This window comes from Cynocephalus volans, chromosome 5 (genome assembly GCF_027409185.1).
Source record: "Cynocephalus volans isolate mCynVol1 chromosome 5, mCynVol1.pri, whole genome shotgun sequence".
In the NCBI taxonomy this organism is placed as follows: Eukaryota; Metazoa; Chordata; class Mammalia; order Dermoptera; family Cynocephalidae; genus Cynocephalus; species Cynocephalus volans.
Genome location: NC_084464.1, coordinates 69643542 through 69654928, shown reverse-complemented (window position 1 = coordinate 69654928; position 11387 = coordinate 69643542). Strand labels below are relative to the sequence as shown.

Sequence of the window (11387 nt, the reverse complement as noted above, 5' to 3'; positions counted from 1 at the left end):
TTCCCACAGGATTTTGAAAGCTTCCCTCCATTCCTTCCAGTTTTTTTTTTTTTTTTTTTTTTGCAGCTGACTGGTACAGAAAAGTGACGCCCTCATCGTTGGGTGGCCTTGAACCACCAACTTTTTAGTTAATAGACAAAAGCGTGAACCGATTGCTCCCTCCAGTTTTTAGTGTTGTCATTAAGAAGCCTGAGTTTACTCTGATTCCTCATCCTTAGTATGTGCTAGTGTTCTGAAATTTCACAATGTTGCACCTTGATGTGATTCTATTTTAATCCGTTTTGCCAGGCATTCAGTGCAAACTTTTATTCTGGAAACCCATGACTTCCAATTCTGATAAATTAGTATCTTTGAAGATTTTTCTCCCCTCTATTTTGCTCTTTTTTTTTTTAAATTTTTTTTTCTGCAACTCTTATTGTTTATATGTTGGACTTCCTGGATTGATTATCTTTTTTTTCTCTTTTTTAAAAATTCTTGTATCTTATTTTCCATTGTTTTGGTCATGTTCCTCTTATTTTGGGAAAGTCCTGTGGTGAATACTGCATTGGTTCTTGCCTTTCCTCATTGATTTTTAGAATTAGCTTTCTAAGGTTTGTTAAAAGTCTGCTATGGTTTTTCCACCTGCTTTTCATCATTCAATCATTTTTTTCTGTTGTCCCAGTTTCCATTTTCTTTTCTCTTGTTTTGCTTTTGCCTTTCAGTAATTTTTAAAAAATTTTTTATATTTTAGCAGGCAAAAGTAAATGCATGTACAATATCTGATCTCTGTCCCCAAAAGGCCTCATCCACCTTTTTATTTATTTATTTATTTTTATTTATACTGATTATACATTCATGGGGCACAGAGCTGACTTTCAGCACCTGTGCCCAAGATGTGGTGAGCAAATCAATGCTATTAGCATACTCATCACCTCAAATTGTAGCTATTCCCTGGGTCCCCCACCCAACCTCTCCCCAATACCGCTCTGCCTCTCTCCCCATCCCCTCCAGCAACCCTATGACTGTTCTCTCTCTCCACAAGTCCAACACACCACAGTGGTCTTTCTTTCCTTCCTTCTTTCTTTCTTAGCTCCCACTTATGAGTGAGGAAATGTGGTATTTTTCCCTCTGTGCCAGGATTATTTCACTTAACATAATTTTCTCCAGACTCATCCATGTTGCTGCAAATGGCAGAATTTCATTCTTTTTTAATGGCTGAGTAGTATTCCATGGTGTATATATAGCACATTTTCCTTATCCAGTCATCTGTTGATGGACATTTAGGTTGGATCCATATCTTGCCTGTTGTAAGGAGAGCTGCAATGAACATGCAAGTGCAGATATCCCTTTGACATGATGATTTCCATCTCTCTAGGTATACACCCAGCAGTGGGATTGCTGGATCATATGGCAGTTCTATCTGTAGATGTTTGAAAAACCTCCATACTGTTTTCTATAATGGCTGTACTGATTTACAGTCCCATGAACAGTATAGAAGAGCTCCCCTTTCTTTGCATTCTCTCCAGCATTTGTTATTCTCAGTCCTTTTGATTATAGCCAGTCTAACTGGGGTGAGATGATATCGCAATGTGGTTTTAATTTGCATTCCCCTGATGATTAGCGATGTTGGGCACTTTTTCAAGTACCTGTTGGTCATTTGTATGTTTTCCTCTGAAAACTGTCTGTTCAGCTTCTCTGCCCATTTTTTAATTGGCTTGTTTTTTTACTGGGTAGTTGTTTGAGTTCCTTGTATATTCTAAGTATTAATCCTTTGTCAGATGTATAATTTTCAAATATTTTCTACCATTTTGTAGGTTGTCTTTTCACTCTATTGATTGTTTCTTTTGCTGTGCAGAAGCTTTTTAGTTTGATATAATCTCATTTATTTACATTTTCTTTTATTGCTTGTGCTTCTGGGGTCTTATTCATAAAGTCTTTGCCTAGTCCTATTTCCTGAAGTGTTTCTCCTATATTTTCCTTTAGTAATTTTATAGTTTCAGGTCTTATATTTAAGTGTCTAATCCATTTTGTGTTGATTTTGGTATATGGCAAGAGGTACAGGTCTAGTTTCATTCTTCTGCATATGGATGTACAATTTTCTCAGCATCATTTATTGAAAAGGCAGTCATTTCTCCAATGTATGTTCTTGTTGCCTTTGTGGAAGATCAGTTGGCTGTAAGCCTGTGGGTTGCTTTCTGGATTCTCTGTTCCATTGGTCCAAGTGTCTGTTTTTATGCTATTACCATGCTGTTTGGGTTACTATAGCTTTGTAGTACAATTTGAAGTTACGTAGTGCTGTGCCTCTGGATTTATTTGTTTTGTTCCACATTTAGAGACCAGTTTATAAAGATAAAGGAGGCTGGACAGTTAACTTAGTTGGTTAGAGCATGGAGTTATAATACCAAGGACAAGGGTTTGCAAGGGTTTGGATCCCTGAAGCAGCCACTGTCAAAAAAAGAAAGAAAGAAAGAAAGAAAGAAAGAAATGATAAGGAGCTATTTAATTCTAAACAATCAGGTAATAAAAAAAAAAATTGGTTGGTTAATGAAGAAAGTCAGCTGAAATAGGAAAACAAAGAAAACATACTTTAAACATGTTATTTAAGGTCATATAACTATACATTTATCAGTCAGTTTATTGATTTTGGAATGTCTTTTTTTTGAGTATACATCATTGATTTGAATTCCATATTGTCTTTCTTGTATAAGCCATTATTATAGTGCATGATATAAGCATACTATAATATTTCCATTTCTTGTGAAATGAGATCTTAAAGACCATTAAAAATAATCTGGGGCCAGCCTGTGGCTCATTCAGGAGAGTGTGGTGCTGATAACACCAAGGCCATGAGTTCAGATCCCATATAGGGATGGCCAATTAGCTCACTTGGGAGAACATGGAGCTGACAACACCAAGTCAAGGGTTAAGATCCCTTACTGGTCATCTTTTTTTTTTTTTTTTTTTAATAAAAGATAATCTGAAAGAAAATTCTAAACTTTAATACATTTTCTTATTTTTTTTTAGCAGATGTGTCACCCAAACAAAATTCAAAAATAATTTTATTAGACATGTACCATTTTCAAGTCTTTTTAAGACATTCATCTTAGTTTTGAAGAAATATTCAATATCTTTCTTTATATTGGTTTACATAATATTTTATTAAACTACACATTTGCTATAATCAGTGAAATTAGGATAAAAAATTTTGAAAATAAATGCAATTGATTTTTAGTATATATACAACAAGACAGGTGAGAGCAGAAGTTGGGAGTTTTGTTAAAATAGCTAATCTTGAGGCTTACAGTGAGGAAAGAGTCCAATTATAATGAGGAAAGGACTGAAAGCAGTTTGATTAGGAAGTTAGAGATGATGGGGTACAGATCCAGTGAGTACAAAAGAACTGGAAAGATGATCAGTGAGGAGATTGTTACCGGAAATGAGAATCTCTGAATTAAAGTCTCTCTGACTTGTGATGTGCAGCTGGTGACATTATTGTGTAGAAAAGAATGCTCTGTGTGTAATATGAAAACTTATAGATAAGGACTAAATAAATTCAAACAATTTAGTAAAATCTAATTGTTTATCCAGTTACTTGTCAGAAATGTACAAACTCCATGTTTCATGATACTTTTATTATCTTAAACAGTAGAATTAGAATTAATTATTATTTGGAGGGTTAAAGAAAAAGGGCATGACTATGGATGCAAGTAGCAGTACTTAGACTGCTGTGTTTTATGTAAATAATATTGATTATTTGGAAACTTCAGCTATGGCATTTTTACTTAATCTCAATTGTATAAAATAAATAGGTGAGTTATTAAAGTTTATAAAGAGAATCAACATTTGAATTTGGATGAAATTAGGGAAAACCAAAAAAGTCAATAAGTATAATAGGCACAATTTAGTTTTTTAAATTTTAAGAAAGAAATGGAAAAATTTTCAGATACCCACTTTTGTAATTAAGAACAGAAAACCATTTATAAGCAATATAGCAGCTGTCGTAAATAGTACGTTTAAATCCAAATTTTGGGTTGACTGGAAATAGATACAGAGGGTAAACTGAGAAGGTATTGAAATAGAAAAGAGATAAGGAGAGACAAGTGGAAAGATGAACAAAGAAACAAAGTAAAAAGTAGAGTTGATTACACAAACATAAAATAATGACAGTGCGATTGCAGAAAAAATATTTTCACTTAATGAAAACCTCATACTGGGTCCCCTTAAAGTACTACATGTCAATTGGTTTAAATCTTTAGAATGCTTTTTACAGAAATGGACATAAGTGGTATTTATATGTGGTTATAAAATCAAGGGCCCAGAAAAGAAGGTAACAAAAAACTTAAGGATATACATTGAGAAGACGAGATTGTCAAAATGAGGTAAGAAAAAAAGAAGCAATGCACCAAGTTGCATATTAGATGATAATAAAATTCCCAGGAGAAAATTTGTGTAGGCAGTGCTATGAAAAAAGGATTTTGTTCTTTGTTCTTGACATGTCCCAATATATAACCCAGCTTGGACAGTTCTTTTCTTTCTTTTTCTTTTTCTAAAGATGACTGGTAAGGGGATCTTAACCCTTGACTTGTTGTCAGCACCACGTTCTCTGAAGTGAGCTAACCGGCCATCCCTATATAGGGATCTGAACCTGTGGCCTTGGTGTTATCAGAACCACACCCTCCCAAGTGAGCCACGGGCTGGCTCGACAGTTCTTTTCTACAACATAAGGAAGCATTTCAGAGTGAAATCAAAATTTTTCACAAAACATTTTTTTTTCATAGCCCAATGACACCTATTTTGCATGGAGAAGATCACATGCTGAAAATAGTTGCAAGAGTGGACGCAAGTGTGGGCTCAGAAGAGGGTTGACAGAAACCCAGGCGAGGCTCTGGAACAAGGCATTGAGGGAATTAAACAATCCAGCACCAAGAGCAAGTCAAGCACTAGGATGGAAGATAGGGTCCCTTTTCTTGGGGACGTCTGAGAGTCCAGAGGAGCCATGTTGAGGATGGGCATCAGTATCAGAAATAGGTCTAAATCCAAGGTGTGGACGTAGATCTGGTAACAAAGAGCAGAAGCTTTAGAGTCAGTCACAGAATCAGAGCCAATGTGATGGAAATAGGAACAGTTGTCACTATCCTTAGAAAATAGAGCTTTTGAAGTGGCCTAAAGAAGTCAGGCCTGACTGACTGGCTGGAATGTTGGCCTGTGCTTCCTCAGTCCTGGAAGACCTGGACAGAAGTGATCAGCCATGAAGACTGTACGGTCACACATGAAAAATACTTAGAGAGGTTTGGTTTGATTCAGAAGAAACTTCTTACCCTCCTCCACCAACTGTACCTGAAGTCGCAGTTGAAGGCAGCAGAAGTATAATTTCAAAACCCCTTTCCTAGTGAAGAGAAAGCATTCTTTATTTCCTCTGAGTGAGTTAGGATTGTTTCTGGGACCCAATGTGGCAGCCCGTGGATGATTCCATGTTCATAGTGGACAACTGGGATGGGCTGGGATTGGTCAGATAATGTCATTTGGAGAATTGAAAAGGCTGAAGAAAGATGGTTGCAGTTATATCATGAAGGACCAGAATTAATTTGGAGGCTAGAAGGGACTCAGAAAATAAAAATGGAAATACAGTGAGTGGATCTTTGCCATCAGTCCAATTCTGGGTCACTTACAGCTGTATTTTTCCATTTGTGTTTTTGTCTGTGGGCTTTGATAGCATAGTTGTCTAGGAAATGTTTTGTCATCTGAGTGTAACAATAGATTTCATTCCAGAATACAATTGTTCTATAACAAAAATTCAGTATGTTGGAGAAAAAAAGTCAATCAACACAGTTTTAAGCTTTGTATGTCCTTTGTTTGCAGGCAGTCAGGCATAAACGAGCATTTGTCATTCGATTCTTCTAGTGCATTTCTAGCATACTGTGCCTTGGGCATGACACACCAGAGTCGGATGTTTATCTTTTATCACCTGCCAGACCTCTCTGAAAAGAGCCTCCATGGAATTCGATATCTGCAGTCTTTGTTGGAGGTATACATATAAATACACGTTGAATGCGTTTGTTGTGGATAGTGTGGTTTCCAAAGCTGACTTAAATGGAAAAGTGTTGAGATGAATGATGAAGGGGACCTTCTGCAGGAGGTATGGAGTTAATAATTAAAATGTTGTTTACCAAAATCCTGGGAGCAAAGCTTTTTATTATTCTATGTCAGCTATTTGAGTGCCAGTAAGAATAAAGACAGCATATACTTATATGTCTGCTTTGGAGAAGTTTGTGAAGAAACTCTTTTTTGTGCTACACAGTGAGTTTATAAGTACAATAAAAACTAAATAATTGAGAATTTTCACCTAGGAAAGGTCACCTAGTTTGAATAATTATTTAAAATAATTTTACTAGGCACTGAGTTTCAGAAGCATAAGTATGCTATAAAAGTTTTTATTCCTACTTTGGTTGTTATTGAGAGAATAATCTGTTTTTCTCAAAGCTTTGGTCTCATTCTAACAAAAATGCTTTGAAATTAAGTGACTAAAGTTGAAAACCTTCTTTCAAATTATTTTTGAAATGCATAGCATATTAATTAATGATAGCCACTCATGGGGTCTGGAATGTATTAAAATAATCAATTGTCAACATGTACCATTTCTCAACAGTTCTTAATGTGTATATACCCAAGTTCTACTCTTGCATTTTTGACAGACCATCCTGAAAGACTGAAATATAGACTTGGAGGCAAGCTGTGGTCAAGTCCGGGAGGATGTGGGTTTTCTTTAGAAGAAGTTAAGAAAATATAATGCAAATTGCATACCAACTATGTGCAGGGTGCATTGGTCGACCAGTGTATTGTGCATGAAACAGTAGCATCTAGAGTATTGACCTGGTCCCCACTCTTTCTTCATCTAGGGGAGAAGATGACTAAAATCTAAGGAGGAATGGGGTCACTGGTATACATAATGAATACAAGCAGTGTGCTTTGGGATGGAGACAAGAACAATTGTACTTTCCACAAGGAAACTGGGCAGGGCTACATGAAGAAGGGACTCACTGAGGAGCTGTGGCTTATTCTTAGTGTGATGTCATTCATAGGCATAACATGATGAACATGTAAGTGTAAGGAAATGAATTTATCTGAAAATAAATTCATAGTTGCAAATAATACCTAAGAGAAAGAGAGTAAAATTGATTAGTATGCACATCATTAGTTTTCTGAGATGTAAATTTCTAATGATTTAACTTCCCAGGCTAAATTTTTGTTACTATTCTTGAGCCTGTGGCAGAACTGTGTTTTCTTCTTCAGCTCCCACAATTTTAGTCCAGGATTCCAGGTGATCCAACTTCTGTGAAACTTCTTAAGAGCCAAATGTTGATTGTTTACTCTTAAGAGAATAGAAAACTAACAATATGATTTTAAAGTGAACAATTTTTACAGCAGGAGACATACTCTGTCTTTTGGGGAAAAGTTTTTTGATAACTAGAATAGAACATTATATTTAATAGGTATAATAAAGGCAAGCTTTGGCTGGCCACTTAACCCAACTCTCCACTGAATAACCTCCTTTTTACTCTCCTGCATTGGGTCATATTCTCAAGAGGAGAAAGAATACGGTGGGGGAGAGAGATGGTGTGTGCCATTGTGATTGTGTTCTATATTAGATGCTCTGTAATGACAGCAACAGCAGCATGAAAGTTAACTGCAAAACATGGCAGGTGAACAAAGGCTTGACAGCTTCTGAATGGCAGATTGTGTGTGTGTGTGAAGAAAATCCCCCAGGGATTTCTTCCCTAACCCAAAGAAATTATTTGCAGAATCTTTGGTAAAATGAGCAGTTATTAATCTTAGATTTGGTACTTCCCTATACAATATTTTGAGATTGTTTATTCAAAACAATACCATAAAGTCATGCATTCAGTCAAATTCTCAGTGGTCGTGAACAGACAATAGATCGAAAACGCATTCTTATTTCTCAAAGTAGACCCTATGGGTGTAAGAAGTTGTGAAATTGAGGGAAATGGCAGCACATTATAATAACTAAAATCTACTTATCAAGAACCTTGTATGTGGTGCTGAGCTCAGTGAGATGCCATGTGAATTGGGTAAGGTCTATTCTCTGCCCTGTAGATGTTTATATCTCAACACAGAAAGCACCCTCACAGGTAGACCCAAAAGGCTAATGTTTCCATATCACAGAAGGAATGGATGTCATCTGGGGTGAGACCAGAGATGCATCCTTCTCTGCAGCTGTTATCTGATGGGGGTTCTAAGTGCACCCTGTGGCAAGCTCTGCCTGACCTTCTAGAGATTTACCTACCCCAACTTACCCTACTTTTCTTGCTTTATGCTATCATCTGTGCGACTGCAGAGACTTCCTTATTCTATTTTTATACTTTCAATGTGTTTTATCTGTCCGAATTTAGAAGTTTTGCTTTCAGGTTTCAAGGTTTTATACTTATTTTTATTTACCTCCAACCTACCTACTCCCAGTTTCGTAAGTAGCTCTCCATTTAAGAAATCTCGATATTAAAAATTAGGTTGTGTTTCAAGTGCAGTGGTTAAGCATACACTCCCTGAAATCAGAATGCCTATGTTTTAATCTCGGCTCTGCTACTTACTATCTTGTGACACAGGGCAAATTACTGGACTTCTCTGTGCCTCACTAGGACATTCCAGTCGGAAGAGATTTTGTGAAGTTTAAATGTGTGTTACATGCTTAGAAGATAGTGAGCACTTATTAAGAAGGAGCCATTCATTCTATATACATTATTATGTTATAGACAGACCAGTAATGGCTGCCATAAGTTTTCATTTTTACAGCCTTAAAGAGTTTTACACTTTTTCCTTTCACATGATACAATTTTATTTGCCTATGATAATAACGGTAACAATCATATGTGATATACATTTATATAAATACACACATATCTATCTATGGAAAGCCCATTAAGGCTTTCGTAAGGTACAATGACTTGAACTACATTTAATCCTCTAGTTATAGGCACTTTATAATTTTTTAAAAGATAGAATGCCTTCTCTGTCATATTTAAAATATTCCTTTTGATGAGGCCCAGGTTTTTATCTTCAGGAGACCATTAGTTGATATCTTCACTAACAGTTACTGTAACATTTTTGGATCTTTCTTCACACTGGGTTACAGAGTTCGTTATTACAAGTATATATTATGTACTGCATGTGTATTTAAATTTTTTTCGACATGCCTTTTCTTACCTTTGAAATGTATTTGTTGCTTTTCTGCCCACCCACAAAGCCTTTGCAAATTATTTTGGTCCTATCTACGGAGATAAATATATTTTTAGCTGTAAAATCTTAATTTCTCTGGGAAATATGGAGATTTTTCTTTCAGTTCACTTATGAAAATACTAAATAAAACTAGTATTAGCATCAAGTCCAGAAAATTGACCAAACGTTTTGCTTCCTTTATTATTTTAGCTTCCTTTATTATTTAGCTTCATATTATAAAAATCTCATCGTGTCAGAACTTTATAAAAAAATTTTTTTTCTCTAAAGCTGTTGGTTAGGCACATTTTTCTCATATAGAATTTTCTATTGCAGATTTTGCATTGCCTTGCCCTTGGAGGCGAGATGTGTTTTTGGACTTGGTGCTACTGTTGCCTATTGGCCAGCTTGTTGGGAATGGGAGATCCACAGCTCTTCATGCAGGCAGCAGCTACATCATTTACACTCTGACACTTAGTTTCTCTATTATTTTGAGGTAGATGTGGATATATGGGTGAAAGATGAAACGTAGTTTCATCTAATCTGCCAGGTTGGATCTAGGTTATTTTATTGCAAAAGTTGTGAGGATTGAAAAGTTGGAAAGTTGGTGGTAGAAATGGAAATTCTACCATTTGTTGCAGCACCTTCTTCATTCATATTCCAGGCTGTCCCTGACATTTGGCTCTCTAATCCCTCCACAACTGTTCTTGGGGATGAGAAACTCAATACTTTTCCAAATAGTCCATCTCATTTTGGGCCCATTATATTATGTAAAATTCTGATTCTCTGCAACTTCCAAGAAATTTATCCAGTTTTTTTCTTCTGTGGTTAGTTTCACTTCAAAGGACAGAGGTACTATTGAATTGTAACTTGACATGTGAAGGTTTTTTATTTTTATTTTTTAAAATGACTTTTCTGCTGCCTTTTACATAAAACTATTTAACATTTAATAGTCTTCAAAAGGCAGTGTCTTTAGTTTTCAATTTTGTCACCTAGAAAGTTTGTAAGTAGCATGAAGTAAACGAAGAGTTTCAAACCACACAGGCTCAGATTCTGATACTTTCTAGGTGTGAAGACAGACAAGCTGTTCTATCTGTCAGAGCCTCAGTTGCCTCATGGGAAAAATGGTTGTAGCACCTTCCTCATTCATATAACACATACTCATTCACACTTTTTATTAGGTATTATATTTATGTTCCATGGAACAACATGTAATTCATTTTCATTTCTCCTAGAGCATTTAGACTTGTGACTGGCCTATTCTAGGTATTCATTAAGTACTTGTTGAATAAATGAATGAATTTAACACAAAGTAGAGTGGTCCCAGTATGTTACTTGTCAACAAGTCTATTCTCTTCAATTTCTATTTTTGGCATATTTCAAAATGTGTCTGGTCCCAATCAGTATTGACACATTACATTTTATTAGAAACACTTATTAAAGAAACTATATTAGAAAATGAGCCTTATAAAAATGGTTTGTAGTTACATCAAGAAACAACGTTTTCTGAAAATACAAATCTAGAGGTTAGGGAAGAACAAAGGACTCTTATCTTTTATTTAGTTTTGCGTTTTACTTTATGAGTTTCTGTACTTTGGGATTTTTGCAATCAGTATTATTATATCTGTAATAAAGAAAAAATCAAGCTGAACAGTTAGTTCAGTTGGTTAGAGTGTGGTGACGATAACATCAAGGTCTGGGGTTTAATCCCTGTATGGGCCAGCAAAAAAAAAAAGAAAAGAAAAAAAAAAAAAAACCTCCAGAGGTTTTATTTCTTAAAGTATAGAGATAAAGGCCTAGTTTTTAAGGTGGGTAGGTCTGTGGGCAATGTCTTCCTAAGATAATCCCATTTCCTATAAGTGGGGAAACGGTGGTCTTTTGAGTTCTTATCCATAGCAGTCTCAGGAACAGTCTCATTTACTATAAGACCAAAGTGACTTTGCAGAAACAGCTGGGTTAAAGATAAGAATCACTTACTGGACCAGAAAGACGTGCTCTAAGTTTTCAAATAAGCTCCGAATGATGCTTATTTATGGTGAAGGGTTGGTAAGTAAGATAACTTAACGGAGCAAGGTCCTCAGTAAATGTGAAACAGATTAGGGTCTACAAACATAGCTGATTATCAGGACTATAGAAAAATACATATCTTGTGTGTTTGGTTATTTTTAATACCTCAGGATTTT

General features: G+C 35.6%; 1 protein-coding gene across 1 annotated transcript in view; it reads left to right on the top strand.

The window, feature by feature from the left end:
* Window positions 1-5472: 5472 nt before the first annotated feature.
* The window catches only part of LGSN (lengsin, lens protein with glutamine synthetase domain), a 29489-nt gene continuing 23574 nt past the window's right edge, over window positions 5473-11387 (top strand). The window contains exons 1-2 of the mRNA XM_063098321.1: window positions 5473-5606; window positions 5839-6004. Of these exons, the coding sequence (XP_062954391.1) occupies window positions 5473-5606; window positions 5839-6004 (300 nt within the window). The remainder of the gene's footprint in view (window positions 5607-5838; window positions 6005-11387) is intronic.